The following is a 24,973-nucleotide window of genomic DNA, read 5'->3' on the forward strand; positions in this document are numbered from 1 at the left end:
TTATCAAATAACAGCCAAGTATTTTAACTTATTTCATATTTCAATAATTGGGCGTAATATTACCATATGACATATTTTTGATGTGGAAACTATATAGAATACATTGGATTCAAACATCTCATTCATAAGAAGGCCGATATTTTCAGTCCATTTTTTTTAAAATATCGATAAACATGTTGGATGCTACATATCTCCGTTCTGTTTAATATTGTTTTATTATTAATATTATTATTACATACGATATAGTATAGTAGTAGCGAGCCCTAGTAATATAGGGAAATATCAACAAACCCAATATTTTATCACCAATATGAAAAGCAGAAAGTATCACAATCGTTTGGTAACATAATAGCAATAATTGACTCACCTGAGGAAGAAACTACATCAGCGAGTAGGAGAAATGTAAAGAGGTGAACTGGTGAAGACCGGTACATTTCCATATTAAGTCCATAGAAGAAGAGGTTAATTTCTAGAAATTTCACAATTTTGTTTTGCAGAAAAATTAACAGATAAAAATTTGGGCGTGTTTGTATTCTTTTATCCCTTACAGATAATCCACTTTTAATCCATCGATTTGTTAGAAAATCAGAATAAGTATTAATTCCCCAGACTGGATTTGTTTTTCATTGCAAAGATTGGTTTCCTCCCAAAAGAAAGTGTGTGTGTGTGTGACATTTGCGTCTCTCTCTAGATACGAGAAGTTGAGCGGCAACTCTTAACGCTAAACACTGTCTTTGTAATCCAAAAGGTAAATTATTAATATCCTATTACAGGCTCTTGATTTACTCATGTCACCGGTTCTGTCCTGATGTATACAAGTCGAAAGGGATTGTTAACTGGAATTTCCTGAACCGCGGGGGAACGGCTGACAGAACTCCAGGATCAGAATGGGTTTTTTCCCCTTCCTTTTATTAGCTCTCATCTCCTGCATTCCTTCCATATTATGATTGACATGCGAGTGGTGAATGACACTTAAAGAGACTCTATACGATGTTATACTATAGCTTATACCGTTAGGAAGTTGGCGTTCCTTAGATATCTTTCCTGAAATTGGTGGTAGGTCAATTTTACAACTACTTTTTTTTCGATACGAACTTTACACAATACATTCTTTCCAGATGTTTGTTTGCTCCGAACGTTAACCGGCCCCTCAATCTACCCCTTCCTCTGGAACCTCCTTTACCATCTCCGGAGCAAATACATTTGTTCAGGGGACAACTACCATTACTTTACTTTTGTTATGTGGGGAGCCACAGATGGAATGTCGTTAACTGGGAGGTGTTTCCCCCGTCCCTTTGTGAGAATCTTTTGCTAAAATGGAGTGTTCTTAGATCCAAAATTGGTAAAGACCGAACGTGTTATATAAAGTTCGCACTTTGCGCAATTTAGCCTCTGGTTGCCAATTGTTTTTCCGGCCTTGTCCTACCAGCTCATTATTATCAACTCTCATCACACGAAGATGTACTTTTCCATGACAACAGTTTCACCCATTTCGCAGAGAGCGAACGAAAATGTTGAGAGAAAAACACTGGTGCCCATCAAAACGAAATCCTAAAATATTAATTGGACGCGTATGCGAGCAAGTGTGTCTATAGACCTCATAATACTTATTGCACAAATTACTGCAAACTATACAAAGTGAACAATGTCCGTTTTGACTCAGTGCAGCCCATCGAGGCAACTACTGACTCCCGGGGAGCGAAATATTTTCCCCAAAGGGGTCTGCAATTATGCGTAAATAGTCGCTCATGATTGGTTGGAAAAGTTACGTCATCACCATAGAAACCTTCACTTCGAGGTTACCAAAATCGCTCCATAGGGATATGCAAATTCTGCGACATAAATTTCGTATATAATGGTGTACTTAGTATCGTTATTTCGTAAAGTATACGAATAAACACCAACGCATAATATATTATATTACCTAATTTGCAGTTATGGACGGAAAAGTCAATAGATCTATCTACACGCGCATGCGTCCGAGATATGCTTTGTTTCGTTTCTATTCACAGACACCCGGATGCTTTTGTTGGAATTTTCCACTCTGCATATATAGGCCAAAATTTTGACCAAAATGTACATTGTCATGATTTTCTAATTATTTTACCGCACTGTACAACAGTATATTAGACCAAACAAATACCGCTTTGACCATGAAGACAAACATATAGAAAGAGGCGTCGACCGCTCTATCAAATACCGAGCATTTATTTCACGAAAACATATTAATATCATAATCTTCTCTTTTTTCGAATTTGCTACATTCAGATAGAAAAAAATAAAACTGTTTAAGAAACTGTTTCTTTACTGCGACAAATTTGGCTGCGTAGGTAAATGTAGAGAAACTAAGAGGGGTGGCTGGGGGGGGGGGCGGGCGGGTCTGACGGTTCGTTCCTAGCAGAATCCTCAGAGACAGAATGTTACCCGGGAACTTGAAGATACTTCTCATGATCGGCAAGTCGGTTATCAAATTATTATAAATTTATAAATCATTTTCTAACGTTATACAGGATATACACGTTCCAGCAGTGTCCAGTCAATTTTAACGTTCACTAATATACTTTGTAAACGGAACTACCGCGATTATCAACACACATGTGTAGTGCAGCTTGCCATGTTGGGCAGGCTATAGGTTACAAAAGGAAACCATTCCGTTGTGGTATTTGTGAAAAGACGCAAGGTGCTATATTTGAGGGTGAACTATACCAAGTGTAATTTCGCTTTGTAGGAAACCATTTTGCCGTCACATTTTGAATGAATAGAGACCCTTAAGAAGTTCAAGGAATGCACGACATATAGTGACTGCCTAATCGGATAATGTAATAACGTATAATAGACGTTTCCTTATAGTTCGTATTTATAGGAAAGTAAGATTTCTTAATTGCAAGTTCTATATACATGGGAGTACATATAGCATTTTCCGGGTATGATGCGGAGAGTGGGATTGGGGCGGGGGAGGGTGGGGGAGGGGGCTGGTCGAGACAGTACGGACCTAGTGAAGATATATGTCGGCCTTGAGTTTTCCCAATCTAACAATACTATTAGTAAGATATCCAAATGTAGAGTTCGCTTTGGGACTATTTTTCCTTTCTTTCACTTTTAACTCCTGGAATTTTGTTCTGGCAATCTTATTGCAATAATAATAATAATAATAATAATAATAAAATATTGTAGCTTACTGTTGGTATATATATATATATATATATATATATATATATATATATATATATAACTATATTTATTTAATAAAAGAGCGCGCTATATGCGCTCTTTTATTAAATAAATTTATTTATTTATTAATGTATGTATTTTTTTATGTATTTTTAGATCGTCCTGCAAGCAGGAACTCGCGAAGAAGCCTCATTGGCTTATCAAAGCCGCAAGCTGACCAAAGTCAGTCTCTTACATTCATATTTAACGTCCATGATTATGAATTGTCAATTGTCAACAATTCTGTAACTGGACGACATGCATTAATCTTGGAGTGACTCGAACCGGGGACCTTATGGTTGGAAGGCACCGGCGTTAACCACTGAGCTAACACTCCACGCATGATATAGCTAACACTCCACACATAACACTCCACACATAATATACCATCATGACTGTTAACTTTTAATCTAATCAATTTATTGCGCAAGCTTTGATGTAATTTTTTGGACCATGAACTCTAAGATTATACTATTTACTGATAGCAACCCTTTGTTAATAATAGAATGCGTCTATTTTAGAATTAAGCCATAGGAGCCGAAAATACAGTACAATCTTATTCTTATCATTGTTATAATTGATTTGTTGCACAGAATAGTAAACGCAGTGAACCTTTTTTGAACTTGAGATGTATACTCACTGGAGTGTGGTATACTATTTATTCCCTTCTTTATTTGCTAACAAAATAGCAATGGTGATATATTATAATAAAAAAAACGAATTGTTAAGAAGGTCTATTGATGTGGTGCTGCACAGATATTTTGAGACTTGAGTCGGCATTATAACTTATTGCTTTGTGTTCTCAATTATAAATCGGTATTTTTAAAACCAGTTTGTGTATTGTATTTTAACTGGTAAAATGTAATTTTTTAAATTGGTACAACATCATTGTTATTTTACAGTCTGTGTCTTACTGTATAGAGTCTAAATTATTCTCTGTGCTTTTGTATGTATAGTTCTCTAAGCAGGTATGTGGTATCTAGCGGTATTATCACGACTGTCTTACAACTGGGAATAGACTTGTAGTTTATAAGTCAAAACTCCGTACTAATTACAATGCAACGAGTGTGAGTACAACATCACGCGTATCAGTATTTACTTTAACAGTTCGAGTACAACGCTATGAGCACGCGTACGAGTACAGAAAAAAAAGTTACTCGAGTATTAGTACGGTAAGTACAAATCTTGCATAGAAGTATATATCTAACGCAAAATAGATAATCCCCCGGAAGTATAAGGTTGACGCCAATTCGTAATACTGATATTCGTACACTGTTTTATGGGGTACAAGGTGCGAGAGCGCGATTAGGAGTACTCATGAGTAACCTTGTACTTAGTATATTTACCAAGCGTTGGCGGTGCGTAAATTTAGGGTATACATACGTAATGACGCGGATCATGCTGTTTTGAAAACGATTTTTGTTTACAAAAAAAACTCTTTTGAACCCTCCCGCCCATCCCCACAACCCACCTCAATTCCAACCCCTCCCACCCGCACCCTATGAAACTGGTTTGGTGCATGGATTTTATCCATATCTATATTGTAAACGAAGTAAAAAAAGGAAGATATAAGTGTAAAGTATAGACTGATGGTCTTTTACATTCAAATCCAATTAAACAATTTTTGTAAAATCGTCCCACATCATTTTGAAAATCATATGGAAAGTGTGTTTTTTTTTAGAACTGTTCTGTGATATTAAAGAATCATGGAATGACATGAACTGATTTAGATCACCCCTCCCCTTCCCCCTTTAAGTTGAAGGAAGCTTGTTATTATATATGCTTCCTGGAGATAATTGTATTTAATTGTTTGTTAATAATACTCAGCCGGAAGATCGCATCTGCATCTAACATATGTTATTAGTAAACCGTCAATCAACGCACTACTTTACTAACAGGGAGAAATTGTATATCCCCAGACGAAAACGCATCTCATGGCTATATGAAGATTCCTGAATTCACGGTATCATATTTGAGAATTAACAGGGGGGCCACGCATGGTCCTCGAACAGCCCTATATTTTGATCCCCATTTACATATGAATATCCGTATGTATACAGGGGCGGACTGGAGCATAAACTGTTACCGGCTCAGTGTAAAACCGACGCCGCATGGGCGTTGAACCAGCGGCGCATTTGGTGCCTCGGATGAAACTATAGCTTCTTCTAACGATGAACAGGAAACCGGTGCCTTCGTCATTATAGCTTGTCGGCACCTCAGTGGAGCACCGGTCCCAAGCCTGGAAAACCGGTGTTCCAGTCCTTCCATGATCCCTACCCTTAATTTCTTTCTTAATTTCGTTGCAATATCATCTTAACCTGGAATTGCAGTAATTTCGATGTAATAATAACGACATTGAATTTCCTGCGGAAATGAATGTGTCCTGATGCGGCAGCAATAACATCTTATTCAACACATAAACAGGTCTAAAAACGGCATCGTTTGTCGATTTCACCAGAATGAGAGTCATAAGGCTCGAACCCAAGAAAGGCTTGGGTTAAATTTAACTGTTTAAATCCCACTAAGTTGATGGAAAAGTACATGAAGTTGCTTCAAACCAAATTTGACGTTTCGTTCTTACGCTGTATAAATGTAAGCCATTTTTGTTGAGACTGTGTATATGGCGTTCGATAATGTAGTTGCCGATTGGACTCTCAAACGCAGCACTAACTATCAGTACAGAAAATATATGTACTGGACGCGAAGGCACTGGGAGCCCCCCCCCCCCTACCTCCGCCCACCCGCAGCATGATGAAAACCCTTAAGTGTGCCCTTTCGTTATAAGACAAATTGCAATTAAAAAGTACCGTGTTGTTGAAAAATTAAAACAAAATGTAACTAAAAGTGCAGAATTCAGAGTCATATATCCACTGCCCTCGAAGTTCTCCCCGCCCCCCCCCCCCCTCCTCTCCCTCTCCATTGAACCCTCTGCTGTTGTCACTCCTAGCGCAAAGTCATTGAACAGAATGAGTTACCGTATATATCCATCATTACATAGCCTATGTGCAGACAGGCTGCGATACTGTGTGGGGGTTTTGTTTCGGATGACCCGAACCGGAAGTAGGTTACGCGTGCATCATGCTAAGTAGAACTGTAGATTGTATTGAGACCAGTCTGAAATAATTCATGACAAGAAGACAAACAGCGTTTGTTGGTAAAATCATGTCATTTATATACATATATACGTCTGGTGTATAGTCTTGATGTGCGGCCTTATCATGTAGTAAATTACAACAAACATGGACAAACATGGACAAACCGATCACAATGGTTAGTACATGTCAAAAATAAGGAATCAAGAAAACACGCAAGTTATAAGTTGACGTGTGGAAAATAGAAGTAAAAATACTTTTGCTCTTCAAGTCGTCAAACATACAATAATTTAGAAAGACTCAGTGGACATATCAGTGCAATAAGGCAATATTGGGTCAAAACCTCGATATTTGTAGAACCGGTAATCCCGAGATTGGGGCATTCATTCGAATTAATACTCCTTATTTGGTGATGTAAATATAGATCAGTGTTCCCTTTTTGCTTCAATAAAGACCCATGCATAGGGTTGAAGAGTACGGTGTGTATACTCATATATTACATAACGTTCTGAGAACTAAAACGGATGAGAACGTAAAACAAATTCAAGCAAAGTGAGTTATCTCTTGAAGATACCACATTGCATTGAAGACCGTCCTATCATCAAATAGTTATGTCATCTTGATCATTTGCGAATGCCATATGATATGATGAATTCTCTTACCACACAAATTAAAAAAAAACTGTTATGATTTGACGAAACGTGCTTATGGTGAAAATATTCAGGACTTTTGTGGCCGTTTCAATAGGCCTACCTATATCAATATCTAGCTTCTTCTTCTTGTTCATGTCACACTCACATCAAAGTCATATCAACAAAATTTGTGGATGAAACATTTCCAATGTTGCTGATGTATACATTATGGGTTCCGATGTTCTCATAGGGTCCTCAAATCGAAAAAAGTAAATCAAATGTTTTTAGTTAATTATTATTTCCCACAAAAAGTTGTGTCCCTCCTTGAAACGTTCATACACACATCGATCAGCTGTGAGTTGTTAGTTACAAATATTGTACAATTAAGTAAGATAATATCACGGAATGTTTCTTAAAATCCTATTTAGAACTATGGCCTTTTGTTTAAACCAAAATTGGCAAATGCATTGAGTGACAGAACAATATATGTTATGGTACGGAACCAAGGAGGAACCGGGCTTCCACCTTCTAAAATATTTCCCCAAAAAACGTATATATAAACATAATTTTCATCAAAGCAAGGTGTAAAGAAAAATAGGTGCAGTCTCAGAAGTTAATGACATTACAAAACATCCAGGCGGCTTCCATATACAAAGGGAGGGGGAGTACGTTAGGATTATTGGATAAATACCACGAGTACTAGCCATAGGATATAATACACCAGAAAGAAAACGGACTTTTCCTTATAGTGGTATAACCACTTTTTCCTATGATATTATTTAATTATTTCATTGAGAATTCAACTAGTCGTCAAAAAGTACTTTCATAATTGCAGACGTTTCGTCATAGAAAGCGGATTTGACTGACCTGACCTGACCCGACTGAGCTTGACTAAGTTCGACTGAGTTTGACTCAGTTGTAGCTGAGCTCGAGTGGGGTGAACCCGAGCTGTTAAGTGATGGTGCTGATGGTGAGTCAGACAAACATCGACAACAACAAGAACAACCAAAGAATACGAGTGGAACTGTTCTATTGGCAGTCTGGAAATATAATGGTAAGTAGGCAAAGAGTTCCAAAGACTTCAACAAGCTTTGCTCAATAGGCAGATCATTGTCGTGTTATTGTGCCGGACGTCACAATCTCTTTCAAAAGAGCGACGTCTCTGTACAGACCAGTCAGCTGATCACGAAGATCTACATTTTCTTTTCGAAGGTCAGTACTATGTACTGACCACTGGCTGTTACTCTGCTCGTCGTGGTGGTTATATGGAGAGTATCTATACGACTTGAATGGTTTGACGTAGTTGGTAAGGTATCTTTCCGAATGAGGTAATGGAACAGGTAATTCCGTCCTGTTATTTTGAAGTGCAGACGTCATGTATACTGCAGCTGTATGTTCTTCCGGTCTACTATAACCTTTGAGCCCCGAACACGTTCTCTTTTCCGTACCTGCTCCGTCCAAACTCGTGAAATTCATGTCATCAGTTCTGTCGTTTAAAGTATCCTGACAAGGTTTGGAAAAGTTTGTCGACTTTTGGACGGTGAAGTCACTTTCCAACAATTTTCTAGAATAGCCGTCCTGTTTGGCTCGAATTTTTGGAGGCATGTTATGTGATGTACGGCCATGATTGGCGACGTGTTTATCCTTCCAACTACCTAATGATTCCTTTCCTGATATATTTACACGGAGATCAACAACCTCGTATTGGCCATCATCTATCATGTTTGTGGAAGGTTCATCTCCGACATTTCGATTCTTCAGGACATTGACACATTTGTTATGCTGTGACTCCACAGGACAAGAAGTAGCAGTTATTTGATCAACTCTCCGTGATGGGTTTCGTGGACGTGAAGTGCCATCGCTGATACGATTAGCTACCAACCGTGGAGGGGTGACCGAAGGCACAAGTGTTGGAGGCAACAATGGGTTCATCCACTGGTCCGTATAGCTATACTGTCGTCGGAAATCAACATCAACTCTCGACTGTGGGCTTGAGGACTCCTTGGGGCTAGCCATCATGTCATCTTGCTCCTTTGGAGAATTGACGGGACTCTCAGTTATGACCTCCTCCTTCACCTCTATTGGGAGTCGATTTTTATTGGCGTCCGTTACTGCAACGTGCTTCTTCAGGGCGGCTAGCTCTTTCTTCAACTGGGTGTTCTCATTCATAAGTTCGACAACTTTCGTTTCCAGGACCAAGTCATTCAACCGTCGTTTTTCTCGGGACCGTTTCGCAGCCTCGTTATTCTTTTGACGCTTCATCCAATAGGAATTGTCCTTTTGATAGTCTGGAACAAACTCCCTCTGCCTTCTGGCATATGCCACGTGTCTATTTCGCTCTAAAAGTTGGTCAACGAGCTGGACTTCTTCTGACTGCATCCGTTCATCACTGGATACTGGCTCTCTTCCTACATCGAGAACGGCATTTTGAGGTAGTGTATTTCTAGTCACCCCGGGAGATGCATATCCTGGTGCAGCCATTAGGAAAGCTGGGTGCACCAACTGTATTGGTTTCGATGACGTTTCAGTAGAGATTGGCGTGACGACGCACGATGTAGCAATGTTGTAGTTGTGAGCAGCGACGATTTCTCCACTTGGTGATATTACTGGGTTGTCAATCGACTCGTTTGCTTCCTTCGATAAGGCCATTTTGCTGTGAAAAACAAGAAAAAAAGATGAAGATTATTGAACTAAAACGTCATGTGTATAACATGCAAATTACCTATATAGGTTCCCAAAGTTTGCTAACAGTACATAACCAAATTGAAAAGAGAAAAAAAACAGTCACAGCGCTGGCAACGAGTTCGTATAAAATGTATGTATGTAAAAACAAAGACATGCTCATCTGATTTGCCTTGATGACATCATTCATTTCTGATGTTGCCAGATGCATTTACAGAAATATCACCAAATAAAAAAAAAGATCATATCTGCACGATACAAAAATGATTATGATAATGTAGTTTTGACCCAAAGATGTAAAGAGAAACTTAAGGAATTTTCCTAAGCAATCAATTTCAGCCTACCAGAGTTCAGGCCGTTTTATCCTCCTGTTAGTTATTTTCAATTGAAAATGCCATACGGTCCTTATACGAAATACCGCGGGCTCTTTAAGCAGGTTGGTGTTAGTATCAGCCATGCCTGCTTTAAGTGTCGCACATCTGGGTTATAAATAATTCGTTGTACATTCATTTTCGCTCTTTGTTATAATTATTATTATTATTATTATTAATTTTGAAGATAATTTCATGAGGATATAAAAACCTCTTGTAAGAGCTTTCTCGATATTCATGTTGTGAAGTTTTCATGCCTACAAACCTTTTACCAAATTGTTCGATGATTAAGCAGCAAATACTATTCAAAAATTCGGTCATGCTAATTCGGATGCTATCACATTTAACAGACGTCAAATACGTTTCAAAAAGAGGTTTCTAATGAAAATGTTCATGAATATTCTTTTTAACATCAATGTGAATTGTATAGGGCCGGTAAAACTATTAATGTGAAAACCATTTTTTTTTTTTGTGAAAACAAATCGAAGCGACCAATCACGTATACACACGTTGCTATGACAACGGACGTTTTTTATGTTTGTCTCCATCCTCTTCAGTTCCCTTACGTTGTTGTGCTGCGTTCTTTTGTTTTCCCTCTTTAGAAATTTTCTTTAATTGGATGTTGATTGTATGTAGACCTATATAGACTGGATACAATTCTGTTTTATACGAATACTGCAATCATTGTTGCATCTGTTCGAGATATATATATCTATAGAAATGTGAGTAATGTTCCATCAAAAACAGAGAGAGAGATAGAGAGAGTTTTGAAAGGACGTTTAAGAAAAAGAAACTTCCTGCGTGTATTAAGGTTCTTTTTAACATTCTAGTCTTTGTTCGATACAAACAGCTTTGAGGCGGCGAATGTAAAACGTCCTTGCACCTTGGAAGCGACATACGTCGATATATTGCAAACACGAGCATGCTTATGCTATATATCACCGCTGCCACGAAGTCCAGAATAGAAAACAAAATTGGAATCTTATGTTGAAATGCGCTGAACTATACATGGCCTTTCGAACAACAATAATATACAATAAAAAGAATGATTAGACTATATCTCAACGAAGAAGTCGATTTGCAATTTGTATGTTTGTTTTTTGTTTTGTTTTTGTAGTATACTATATAGCTTCGTGTCGAATTATATAGTAACCAACCCAGCAATTGGAATTATCTGGAGCGAAAGCAACCGCATATATTATCTTAATGATATGTTAACAACATGCCATTCGCAACAAAATATAAAAAGCTTGGCATTACCGCATTTACATACAGTATCTGTGTAGTTGATTGTACTACAGAGTTTCTACTGGGTTAGTATATATATATATATATATATATATATATATATATATATATATATATATATACATATATATATATATATATATACATATATTAGTTAGTATATATATAGTTATTAGTTAGTATATATATATATATATATATATATATATATATATATATTTGTTTAAGAAGAGAGAAAGAAAAACGAAAAAACAAATAATTATTTATTTATTTTTAATAATGTTTTAGATATGTTCCTTTCAAGATATGGTTGGTCTATACATGATTTAGTCTAACACAGAGGTAATTGTTTTTCAGATATTACAGGAAAAATAGGAAACCATAACGTTCTGTAAGATGTTAATAGCCTCAGTTAAACACATGTTTACAATGCCTTTTATTTTAATTTTCGTTAAAGTTTGTTGGAAAATATAGCATAATTAAGCAACATGAACTTTAAGGCCTGCACTGGACGGACGCAATCATAGTTAATTTAGCCTTTAAAGTAACATTTCAGAGATGAATCAACAATTTTTAAAGCCATTCTTAAAGACAGAATGTCTTGAAAAACCCTTCAAAACCGCTGATTTCGGTCGCCCGGTACGAAAAGGAAAGCTTCGACACCAAACGGTGCATTCTGGGGCAAATTTAAAGTAGGACTATAATTGTATAAACGCAAGATTATGCTGATATATAGTAATGAATTTGGTGTGAGGTTAAAAAAGGGGAGGAGGGGGGAATGTACCTTATTTACAAGTCTAAAAATATGCCTCAGAACACACCATTTAACGTCTTAACTCTTTTTATTGTGTGGGGTGTAGGCACACCATATGGTCCTCTACATGGGAGACGGCTTCAATGACCCTAGAGCCACAACCCTACTTTATAAATCCCTGGCCCTCTCTGTAAAACTCTTTCTAAAACTTTGGGCCTTTTTAAAGCGTTCATCGCTTACCCAAATCAGTCGTGTAGATTAAGAATTTTCCGCACCTCGGGGCCCCTGACTCTTGAACATCATTTGAGCTCCATTAAATCTAACCGATCACAACCGTACTACCCCCCCCCCCTTTCTCCCTCCGTCCTTACCCCTCGTCCTCCTTTAGTATCCGTGATTCACGGAGCACATGGGTTTCTACTACTTATGATTACGTGACTTTCTGATAATAACACACCGTCAGTCTGTTTATAGCTCCATGTCAGAACCAACTACTTACTGTTCACTGATTTTATATTATGCTTGCCCTGAGCCAGGCTACGTGACAATGTTCGAATTGAACAATGTCGCTTGACCTTGTGTTACGTAAGTTGTGTGACCTTACGCGGCACTGGAACGTTATTCCTATCTGAAGTGCTAATATAAGAGGTTATCTCATAGGCGGTTAATTGATGCACAAACAAAAATGTGAACTGTTCGTATAGTAATCACCTGATTCAATGAAAAACAATTAACATTTATATGAAAATAAGTACGAGATCAATTTAAGGAAACATGTTTCACAAAAATAGGTTTATACTTCATGTCATATTTTGTGTTTTGGTTTATGAGTCAAGTCAAGATTTTGAGTACGAACGGTATATATGAAGACACTTGACAGCTGAGATACTTTACCAAAGGAAGTGGAAAGTACGCCTAAATGTTGGGTACGTTGGTTAACGTTAAAGATATACACTTTACGTTACATATTAATTGTGATAACTCGAATTATTACGAACACATTCCATTGACGCCCGAGCCTCCTGCCCCTAATCAACCGTTATCCCCCAACACCCCCCCCCTCACTCCCCGTCCACTCCCCACACAAACTACAAAATGTGGTGTTATTCACCTTTCCCACTTCTGCCTATACCTAACAACATTACTATAGCAAGAACAATCCAAATGGTAATAAACTGGAGGACTGGGGACGGATAATGTAATATATATGATTCCAATACCATCAGTCATTGCTAGGCCAGCCAGCCCCTCCCCATCCCCGTCCCCCATTACCTCCACTGCGTTGCAAGGTAGCTTGATGCTAGTGTCATAAATTTGAATTACATACAAAATGCTAGTTTAAAAAAAAATAAAAACAATTAGAGTAGAGTTAAAAAAAAAACAATTAAAAACAATTAGAGTAGAGTTAAAAAAAAACTCACATTAACTTCCTGTGGCAAAAGCCAAAAGCTGCTGTTTTCTCCTAGTAATGCTGTCAAGCTAATCACCTTCCCTTGCTTTAATTTTAACAACGTAGATCATCCAACTGCGGCAGGGTGTACAGATAAACGTTTGTTTTCAAATAAACTGGTTCATACGAACTGCCTTCTTGTCACGCCACCTCACGTTCTGGTGCAACATAAATAATACATGCCAGTAGACGACAAAAAAGAAAACTCACCTTGCCCTTAGCCATTCTTACCAACATCGACTCCTTTAGTTCAGACAGTGCAGTATGCTGTAATTCCAACACCAACGGGATTATGTAACAGACCAATGTAATTACCCAAAAATGTCAGGGTATTATTACCAACAAGATTTCATATTTTAACACAATCGTTGCAGCACGCAATATTTTAAAACGTTCTTAGATGGTTCGTTCGTTCATTTTAACTGACAAAAAACGACCAAAAGAACCCAATTACACGTATAAAATGATCACAGCGTACCCCTGCAAAATAATGCATCCGTCCATGTCTCAATGAGACTGCGCAGACAGGGCTGAATTGTCACATTTACTCGATCGTATTCAATGCAGGCTTTCATAATCGACAACAAGAGTTGCATAATAGTTCTCTATTTGCGGGGTGACTTGTGTATACAATCATTACGTAGCGTGTATATACGGTAGTGTACAACAACAGACACAGCTCGCCCGGGATTATGGATTCAGTGCGGGTTATGAAACCTATTTTTTTTTTCTTTTTTTCTTTCTCGCTTTCAGACGTATAACGAACAATTGATTTTAATCGTGTGCCTAGACCGTTTGATAACGGTTCGTATGGCAGTGTTCGTTTAACGAAACGGAGTAGGCATATAGACAGACATGTAAACAGGTTATTTGGTTATTAATGAAACGTCACCAGTATGGGTGTATGCATGTATGTGTGTATGTATGTGTGTATGTACAAGGGCGTAGGAACCGGGGGCTGGGGGCGCCAGCCCCCCCCCCAGTGAAAAATATGGTGGGCGGAAGTATCATTCCGCCCCCCGCTTCGCAAGTCAGAAAACCCCTTTTTCATTTCCTAAAAAAAAAAAATCTCATTTGGAGCACCAAATTGCATCTAAGGCCAGGTGAAAATGCAAAATTATTTACAAAATGGAGTGGGTGTTGAAGTGTGCTATATTGCACCAAATTGCATCTGAGGCCACCTGAAAATGCAAAAGAAATTCCCCCAGGCCGGACATCAGTCTTCAGCCCCCCCCCCCCCCTCCCACTCAAAAGTACCTTCCTACGCCACTGTGTATGTATGCGTATATGTATGTATTTTAGATCCTCCTGCAAGCAGGAACTCGCGAATGTTTCGTGGGTGTCGCGGAAAGTATATGGCATCGTAAGACTTGAGTTGTGGTTTTAAGACAAGGGCATATTTGTTCTGAGGCAAAGGGTCCTCACGGCTAACTATTTTAGCGATTTTGTTAAACGTATAAGAATGATAAAATCAAGAGGAAATTTCAAGATAAATGAGCAAACGATAACATCTGTGTTTATAGAACCACTGCTTTTGTAAGAGAATTTGGATCTCCTTGACCCTCATCCTTGTATACTTTATACCCAAATCGTCATGTTGCTCTCAAGTTCTTTATAAGTTGATACCAGCAACTAAAAGCTGACCATATAAATAGCTCCGTCTCGGCCCAAATAAACCCACAAGACTATTGCAGAAAAAGGTCAACAAGCTCGGAGCATCTTAACAGTTACGTAATGAAGTTACGTCAGTTCAGAGATGCTTTGTAGGAATGTCATAATGAAGGTCAACAAAGGGGAAGAAACTTTCCCAAACCTGATTTATACACGTAAAGAGAATTTATGAAAATTGGCTTTGTCTTTTGGACAATCTTGGTACTGAGCATTTTTTTCCATTTTCTTTTTACATATTTTCGACATAAAAACTCCAAAGCATTCTCACCCCTTCCCCCCCCTTGCCTGAAACGATGATGCCCACAACATTCCTAATTAACGTTCATGACAGGGGTAGTGGGAAAGGGTAACAGGTGTATATGTAGGGAGGGGTTCGAAAGGGCTGAATGGTTCAAGGTAAGCATTGATATGTAGAAGCATTGATATGTAGAAGCCGTAAAACGTAACGCAAGGGTATGGAGGGACCGAGACGAACACGTCCGCCTCCATCCCGGGCCTCCCACCCACCCCCTCCGCACCTCCAGTTTTGTAAAACGTGACACAAGGGTGTGGTGGAACCAAGACAAACACGTCAGCCTCCATTCTCTCCCTCCTACCCCTCCGCACCTCCAGTGTTGTAAAACGTGACACAAGGGTGTGGTGGAACCAAGACGAACACGTCCGCCTCCATCCCCTCCCTTCCACCCCTCCGCAGCTCCAGTTTTGTAAAAAAAAAAACGTGTTAATGAGATGCAGACCTACATTTTTGTTTCCTTTCGTTATTAAAACTTTGTTCTTTCTGTAGGAAAATTGAGAAAATTGCTAATAAAAATTTCCTTTTTCCATGAAAAATGTAGACACAAATTGTTGTTATAATAGTGCCCTGGTGTTGAAAAACGTTCAAATTAATATCATAATTGTGCTACTGTATGCATATAGAATCCTTTTTGAAGGCGGGTTTTTGAGTTGATTTGATCAGGTGATCAAATAAACTTCCCTGCCTCTCGAAGGATGATTTAACAGCGTCCATAACAGATGAGGGCGCTGTGACAAATTTATTACACGCAATAAGTCTAGGAAAACTCGAAGACAAATACTGTGACATGATCGTGTGTTGTGCCCCCCCCCCCTCCTTTTAGTTGCGAATGGGTATCAGACAATGGATCGGGAATGAAAACCAGTCGAAAGAAAAAGTTGACGAGCGCCTGTCATCAAAATGGAGTACCTCTTTTAGGGGTCAGTGCCAGAGTAGGCGGGAATTCATCTTTAAATTTGATTTTTATGGTGATATACTGACTAAGAGATGTTTCCGTTTTGATCGCCGAAATACTTAACTTAAGTTAAACAACCGAGGCTGAACGATTGAAGTGACTGGACTGCTTAGTCTAACACAGAGATACATCACAAATATGGTATATTGTTAACAACGTTACCAATCCAACATCAGTGTACCGCCTTATTTAGCTAAGTTGCTACGGGTGATTCTTGAAATTACTCACTTAAGGTAACATGCAAACGTATATTTAACAACTTCTTGAAGATAACCCACCCACCCATCCATCCATCCATCCATCCATCCATCCATCCATCCATCCATCCATCCATCCATCCATCCATCCATCCATCCATCCATCCATCCATCCATCCATCCATCCATCCATCCATCCATCCATCCATCCATCCATCCATCCATCCATCCATCCATCCATCCATCCATCCATCCATCCATCCATCCATCCATCCATCCATCCATCCATCCATCCATCCATCCATCCATCCATCCATCCATCCATCCATCCATCCATCCATCCATCCATCCATCCATCCATCCATCCATCCATCCATCCATCCATCCATCCATCCATCCATCCATCCATCCATCCATCCATCCATCCATCCATCCATCCATCCATCCATCCATCCATCCATCCATCCATCCATCCATCCATCCATCCATCCATCCATCCATCCATCCATCCATCCATCCATCCATCCATCCATCCATCCATCCATCCATCCATCCATCCATCCATCCATCCATCCATCCATCCATCCATCCATCCATGATCCATCCATCCATCCATCCATGATCCATCCATCCATCCATGATCCATCCATCCATCCATGATCCATCCATCCATCCATCCATCCATCCATCCATCCATCCATCCATCCATCCATCCATCCATCCATCCATCCATCCATCCATCCATCCATCCATCCATCCATCCATCCATCCATCCATCCATCCATCCATCCATCCATCCATCCATCCATCCATCCATCCATCCATCCATCCATCCATCCATCCATCCATCCATCCATCCATCCATCCATCCATCCATCCATCCATCCATCCATCCATCCATCCATCCATCCATCCATCCATCCATCCATCCATCCATCCATCCATCCATCCATCCATCCATCCATCCATCCATCCACCCACCCACCCACCCATCCATCTATATATCTATCTATCTGTCCATCTATCTATCTATTTGTCTATCTATCTGTCTGTCTGTCTATATATCTATTAATCTATCTATATGTAGGTCTGTATGTCTGTCTGTCTATTTATCTATCAATCTACCTATCTATCTTTTAAACTTGACAAACTGAAAAGCATCTTGTTTTTCATTATTTATTTCGAGTATACTTTGAACAATTCATAAAAGTTGATGCAATAATCAAATCACTTTAAAAAGCTGCTTTTAAACAAATCAAAGACAACAACAACAAAAACCCTCCACATTATAAATTCGGTAAAAGTAGTTTTTTTTTTATAAAAAACAAATATAAGTACAATCGTTATATATATTATAAAACTCACGTTTTATGTTGGTATAACTGTTTGTGTTCACTTTAAGGAACGGACATCATCTCCAATAAAAGAAGAATAGGGTCTAATATCTTTCTCAGAATGAATTTTAAGATGCACGATACTTAAGGATGACTTTAGCCAGAATGTTAATATTAATGTTAATAGACCAAGAAGAAAGTAAGCTGTATAATGTGGTTATCGCTTTTCCTCTTTTCAAGATATCCAGTTCTATATATTAATGCTGATCCATTCTCTTGTAACTTTCAATAACTCAACCGAGACATCTTCCTTTTCAATTCAACACATTGTGTCCTTGAAAACTTTATCATGTATTGTCAACATGATGTTTAAGACCACAACAGGATGTTGCAGCTGAGCAAAGTGACTTAATGATCTGTATAATACATACCAACAATTTTTCCAACCGTTTAAAGTGAAGAAACCATTAATTGTTTTAAGGGGATATTTATCACATATTCAAAGTGATATAGTAATATTAAATTGGACTGGTGGCTAATTCATTTGACGACCTATGACATATTTGAAGAAGAAAACAAAAAAACATTGTGCCTCAAGTCATCCTATAAGTATCTCTAGTACAAATTGCATTATGAATACCATTGAAAGTTTCATGTACATAATAATAGATGGGTAGTAAGTAAGACCGATTACATCAAAATATCATATCACACCATGCAGCATAAAGACTATAATACGGCCAAGCAACTCCATGTATAGCTGAACAGTGGGACCGAAACTATATCATAGCGAATGTAAATCTGACTGGAGAACCGTTTCCATGCAAATACCTTCTTTATATAGTCTTAAAGATAATCTATTCATGTACCAAAAGTGATATGGAAACCATCACATTATAAAGCTTTAAGGATACTATGTACATAGTTAGACTTCACGAAAATGTCAATACAAAGCATACCCTATAAGATATTGCGTAACCTAGTTTCTCAATATGAGAAATGGTCACTGTTAATGGAGAAACATAAATAGCAAAAAGTGATTGATAGGTTTTATACCTATGAAACAAATCTGTTAACTGAATAATTGCACAAAGGTATCTCCTACCCTCGTGTACTTGTCTCCTCAATATAATCGAATAAAGGTATCCCCTACCCTCGTTTATGTGTCTTCTCAATATAATCGAATAAAGGTACCTTCTACCCTCGTGTACTTGTCTTCTCAATATAATCGAATAAAGGTACCTTCTACCCTCGTGTACTTGTCTTCTCAATATAATCGCACAAAGGTATCTCCTACCCTCGTGTACTTGTCTTCTAAATATAATCGAATAAAGGTATTTCCTACCCTCGTGTACTTGTCTCCTCAATATAATCGAATAAAGTTATCTCCTACCCTCGTGTACTTGTCTTCTCAATATAATCACACAAAGGTATCTCCTACCCTCGTGTACTTGTCTTCTCAATATAATCGCATAAAGGTTTAATTTTTAATTTATGAGATAGACATTGACAAATCGATTGGTACACATTCATTCAGGTCTTCGTTAGGCTTCTCTTCCTTTCCCTTTGATGATAGCCTCTCGGTATCACTAGATGAGGTTAGCTGGGGTAGCCCTTCACCCTTGGACTCAGTTTGGCCAGTATATAGTTGGACCTCTGCATTCTTTCTCTTCTTCGCTCTAAGCTTCACTGGAAGACCTTGCTTTGTAATGTGCATTTCATTACTTGGTTTCAAAATGGTCGGCTTGGCAGGAGTAAGGTTCTCAGGTTTCTGACTTGTGAGGACATTTTCTGAACGACGATTTTCAGGACTCTTGGGCAAGTGTGACATCGCATCATTGATGTGGAATCCTTTTTGTCCGTCGCTTTGATTTATATCACTTGGAAACTGTATATGAGGTTTGCTATCGATTATAACAGCACCTTGAATCTTCTCACTTCGGACGTCACTTCCGGCATGGAAGCAAAGTTTCCCAATGTCGTCGTAATCTTTCAATGTGCTCTTCTGGTCTTTAGCAGGAATGACAAATTTGTACATTGGCTTCGATGGAGTCATCCCCAACATATTGTTGAACGCACATTTGCTTTGAAGTTCGTGGGCGTCATCAATGTCAAAAGTAGATGGTGTTAATTGGGTACTTGTAATGTCAAGCATGTCACCAGCTGGAGGAGGAACGTCCACAAAGTTTTTTATAGAGTTTGAAACCCTATGCTTAGATGATATGATGTTTGAAGCATTTATCGAATCGGGATGCAGTGCAGGAAAGGATTGGTTGACACAAGGAGAAGCGTTAAGCATCTGATTATGTTGATGAACGTTGCCTACTTGATTTCCATTACAGGAAATGTCTCGGTCATGTTGCGGACCGTCGTGGCTTGATTGCGTTATAATAGACTTCAATAAGGCCATGTCACGAGCGCTTTGGTTATGCTTACCAAGCAAATCCACGTAAAGCTGATTAGTGCGATCAAAACGATACCACAGCGAATGTAAATCGGACTTGAGTGCTGCGTTCTCATGAGCCAAAGTCTCCAGTTGTAGTCTCAATGCCCAATCACACATGCGCCGTTTCTGGCGGGAAATTTTCGCGGCCTCGTTGTTTCTATTCCTGCGCTGCCAATAGGCGTCGTCTTTGCTTTCGTCTGGTACCATGCGTCGCTGTCGTCTGCTAAAGGATTGAGAAACCATTTCTTCGGAGTAATCTTCTTGCGATGAGACCCTTCCCACATGGTTCTTCAGGACATCGCTGGTGAAGGACACATTCGTTCCTTTAGTTGGTGTGGCCATCTGCAGTACTGCTAAATCTCTTGGCAACTGTTCCAACATGTGGGAAATGGATTTGGTCCAAGTGCATAGAAGTGCTTGAAACTATTAGATTTACCTGTGAAGTAAAACGAAAGAATACTCTAAATGCTACCATTTATTCACATTAATAACTCTACATTAGAAAAGATGGGGAAGGTGAAAATCTATTTTCGACTGATGAAAAAGGAACAAATCATACACATCTTGTTGCAAGCTTCATCTTTTTGTTTTATAACTCTTCATTCTTTTTCAAGTTAAAACCATTTGAAGTTCACTCATTTTGTACCTGAAATCCCGCTTGTTTGCTTCAAGTTCACAGGTTAGGTACAAAATATGACAACTTCAAATGGTTTTATTTCGAAAAGACAACTGTGCCAATTTCAACCATCTATATCTTTTATTAAAAATGTTTTTGCAAGAATAACATGCAAATTGCACAAGGATGCATAGAATATGTTCCTATTTTCCATCACCAAAAATGCGCGTTGGCTTGGACATTCCTTTTACGCGAAGTTACTTTATGACGATAGACAGCTTTGATGTATCAGGGAATTGTTGATATCACAAAAAGTCGGTAACTAGGACTTCACGTCGGCTGGCAACTCAACAAGAAATATTAGCTCATTTAGCAGTTATGTTTACAATGTGGCTGATCATTTAAATACGGACAAAATATTGAAAAAAAAGTCGGATCAGTCTTTCTTACAGAAAATATTTGAGACTTTGTTATTTCCTAAATGGTAAGTAGGAAATATGCCATTTTCACGTTTTGACAAGCACAAAATGGTCCAAACGGTTTTTAATGACATTTGAACTTTTTTGAGCTTTAACCCTATGTCGTCAGCACTCTCGGAGGATCCACTGGCCATGCCCAAGCAAACATTTATCACGTCACATCGGCCTTACGTTTGACGAGTTCTTGATACACTTTTCATGTAAACAAACAAACAAACATACTCCAACACACACATTTGTTTACTCCCAACCTCAACAGTGAATGTACCACCTGATTTGAATTATTACAAAGAAAGATGAAAAATCAACGAATATCGACATTTAACTTAGTTTTTTTTAAAAGCTTTTTGGGCTGCATTTGAAGTTGAAATCTATGGTATTCTTGTCACACAAGTCTCGACCGTTGGAGGAAATATAACGAACCTGAAATCATATCACTGCTCCTTGAATACATCAGTAGGCACGGATCCAGTGGTGTTTCCATCCCACTCAAAAACCTAGTTAATCCGACAACCTTGTGTGTATAGGCATAATTGTTGACCTAATTTATGGCTTATTTATGCCTCAGAATGCATCGATTGCTGTCAATTTTTTTGTGGGGAGGACACCAAACTCCTCCTCTACATGGGAGTTGACTATAGCGACGCCAGGACCACACCCCTCTCTTCTAAAAAATCATGCACCCTTCCCTGACCAATGTCATTATACATATGGACGAAGAAATCAAACATAAAGCTCAAATGTTTGTAATGTAAAGATAAAAGCATTTTGGACTTGTGCAACATCAAATTCTTTAACATTCTATCGCTATAGGAGCAGGCATTTGGTTGTATGCTGAAAGGTATCCAATAAGGTATATACAGTACATGGGCAGGTCATGTTAAATAATAGTACAACAAGAGTGCAAATTTCCAACTGAAAATGAAGATTTAAGCTATAGCCTACATACGTACGCCATAGATATGTGTCTCTTTGACGACAACTTACCTGTCAAGTAAAGAAGCTGTTTCTTCTTTCTGTGTTTCCTTTCTTTATTACCTTCTTGCTTATTTGATCACTTCATTCTTATCTCCCCGATTCCCCTTCTAACGGGGTAAAGGCTACTCCAAAAGAAGCAGAGGAAATTATAAGGTTTGCCATCCCCTTTCAAAGCTAAGACAGCCACTGTCAGTGGTGTTCGCTTCGGTGATCATTGTATGGAATATTGTCAAGTTTGGTTTAGATTGTTCAACCAATAGGTACGTTTGCCATATCTGAAGTCTATAAAAAGCGGCACCTTTAATTTTATATGGTTTAACAATGATACAATCTATCTGTGCTTCATTCTTCTTGACAAGAGTTACAACAACAAAAAATCAGCCTGTACAAATAAAGCGAATTATTCTAGCATAACCAGTCAAACAATTTTTAGAAGGGATTGTAGTTACAATACGATATGAAAATGCATACAAAAAAACCAGTCTTGTGTAAGATTTTGTCAATTTCAAAACAACTCTTTCGTTTTCTTTGAATATCGTAATACCCCTGTCGACTGTGATTACTATCAATACATAACGAAACAAATAAAACCCAGTTTTTCACACGTACACCATAAACTATCAAAGTAGATATTACTGTTAAGCGATCTAGCATGTATCGCATCTGGTTATTAAAAACGTTATTAAGTTGAAAAGTTGCAAGTATGCCATTGTTTGATGTCCAAGTTCCAGTTACTGCAGGATTCGGAACATACAGATTTGATCGAAATAAACCCACCAATTTGGGAGGAGCGACCATAACTTAAACTTCCAGCCACACATGTTGCCCCCCCCCCCCGTTATTTATCCCCGTTATTTATTTATATATAAATACACGAGTTGGTTAGCATCATGTTTGATCTCTAGAGTAAGGCAAAATATGTCACCAAAACAGAACTAGTATTGTTCGATACAGGTGACAAACGCCTACAGTGGAATTACGACCTTCCTTACCGGTTTCGAACCTCTGGACATACAATCAGCATCCGTAGCCCAGTGGTTAGGGTGTCCGCATCAAAGCAGGAGGCCCGGGTTCGAATCCCGGTGGAGGCTGGAAGTTTTTTCTCTGTTCTTGATTTTCCAACTCATTACGATTTTAATTATATATATATATATATATATATATATATATATATATATATATATAATTATATATATATATATATATATATATATATATATATATATATAATTATATATATATATATATATATATATATATATATATATATATATATATATATATATATATATATATATATATATATATGCTGGTCCTATTATCGTTCTAGTCTTTAACGTTAAAAATACATTATCTTTCCAGTAATATTTCATACAAATATCAATAATTCAATTATAGCCTCTTTTAAATTCCCCAGTTTTATGGGAATTCACTGGTTCAGGATATTACTCAAAGAATGGCTCTATTGAACTGGAACGAATCGTTAGTGTGGCGTTTTGTTTCGTATTGGCACCCACGATATGCAATTATAATAATCCTTGACCTCTTACCTCTTTGATTTAGCTTACGAGGTAAGTATGTCAAGGTCATTCTATAATAATATCAGCAATAACTTTGGGATTCGTTTTGTATTTTGTAAGTCAAAAATATTTATTTATTTATAGCATTTTAAATTGTGTATGGGGCAAAACCAGTAGACCCATGCATTATGTTGTATATTCGCAAATATTTGTATGTAACTGTTTTAAATGTTCCGAAATGGTGAATTATTGAAAATCACAAGGAGTACACCATTGGCTTGATGTTAATTGCTTCACAAAATTGCTGAAATATTCTGCATCTGTAGTTCTAAACCTCTAATCCTCGTAGCCAAAAATATGATCGTTTTTATTTTATTTTGTGTATGCATCTGACAAAACTGTCCACTGTTCCAACTGTATCACATTTGAAGGATACATCAACAATCAGATTGTATAAATGCAAAAGTTAACTTTGAGGAGAATCTACTATGATGACGTCACCTACCTGGTGGTCTGTGACGTCAGAACCAGGAGTTGTACATTTTGTATTATTGTGTGTATTATTTGCGCAATCTCACAGTTGCTCAATTCAGACGAGTAGGATGGGATTAAAATATTTATAGTGTCTGATTGACTTATTGCCTCAAATAACATGTTAACAAAGCATGAAAGTTTTTCTGGATTTTCCAAATCATTACAATTTCAAATTTATATCTATTCATTTGCCTTGTTCGTTTATTTCCGATTCATTTAACAGTCTGTTCAGAGTATATCTTTGTAGATTCGGCCTTAGGATTCCAATGACTTCGAGTTGGTTAGCATCATGATTGATCTCTAGAGTATGGCAAAATATGTCACCAAAACAGGAGTACCTTTGTTGCCTACAGTGGAATGACGACAACCCTTGCTGTTTTCGAACCTCTGGACATACACTCCATGGCCTGAAGTTAGTTAGGGAGTGTCCGCATATAAAGCGGAGGGCTCAGGTTCGACTCCGTGGAGGCTGAAAGTCTTTTCACTGTTCTGGATTATCCAACTCAAAA

At 38.1% G+C, this 24,973-nt stretch overlaps 2 protein-coding genes and 1 long non-coding RNA gene across 5 annotated transcripts in view; all 3 read right to left on the bottom strand.

Annotated features, from left to right (window-relative positions):
* The window catches only part of LOC139972619 (uncharacterized), a 168,681-nt gene extending 154,054 nt beyond the window's left edge, over positions 1 to 14,627 (bottom strand). The window contains exon 1 of the long non-coding RNA XR_011795029.1: positions 14,523 to 14,627. This is a non-coding gene — a long non-coding RNA (uncharacterized lncRNA). The remainder of the gene's footprint in view (positions 1 to 14,522) is intronic.
* Positions 6,358 to 13,820, bottom strand: LOC139973468 (uncharacterized). Of its 3 annotated transcripts, none has more exons than XM_071980177.1 (2): positions 13,650 to 13,820; positions 6,358 to 9,587 (listed from the first exon to the last, which is right to left on the bottom strand). In XM_071980177.1, exon 2 carries the CDS (start codon positions 9,581 to 9,583, stop codon positions 8,042 to 8,044), a length of 1,542 nt encoding a protein of 513 aa, XP_071836278.1. In that variant the 5' UTR covers positions 9,584 to 9,587; positions 13,650 to 13,820; the 3' UTR covers positions 6,358 to 8,041. The 3 variants fall into 3 exon arrangements, with proteins under 3 accessions (XP_071836278.1, XP_071836269.1, XP_071836287.1); XM_071980168.1 differs by lacking the exon at positions 13,650 to 13,820 and adding an exon at positions 13,411 to 13,623; XM_071980186.1 differs by lacking the exon at positions 13,650 to 13,820 and adding an exon at positions 12,230 to 12,346.
* A 3,250-nt stretch (positions 14,628 to 17,877) lies between the features above and the next one.
* On the bottom strand, positions 17,878 to 23,221 carry LOC139973482 (uncharacterized). Its single transcript, XM_071980199.1, has 2 exons — positions 22,420 to 23,221; positions 17,878 to 20,773 (listed from the first exon to the last, which is right to left on the bottom strand). Exon 2 carries the CDS (start codon positions 20,716 to 20,718, stop codon positions 19,384 to 19,386), a length of 1,335 nt encoding a protein of 444 aa, XP_071836300.1. The 5' UTR covers positions 20,719 to 20,773; positions 22,420 to 23,221; the 3' UTR covers positions 17,878 to 19,383.
* Positions 23,222 to 24,973: the final 1,752 nt, after the last annotated feature.

Source organism: Apostichopus japonicus, chromosome 2, assembly GCF_037975245.1.
Source record: "Apostichopus japonicus isolate 1M-3 chromosome 2, ASM3797524v1, whole genome shotgun sequence".
In the NCBI taxonomy this organism is placed as follows: domain Eukaryota; kingdom Metazoa; phylum Echinodermata; class Holothuroidea; order Aspidochirotida; family Stichopodidae; genus Apostichopus; species Apostichopus japonicus.

Coding starts and splice junctions, on each gene's coding strand:
- LOC139973482 (XM_071980199.1), bottom strand. CDS start 20,718: ATGTTGGAACAGTTGCCAAGAGATTTAGCAGTACTGCAGATGGCCACA.
- LOC139973468 (XM_071980177.1), bottom strand. CDS start 9,583: ATGGCCTTATCGAAGGAAGCAAACGAGTCGATTGACAACCCAGTAATA.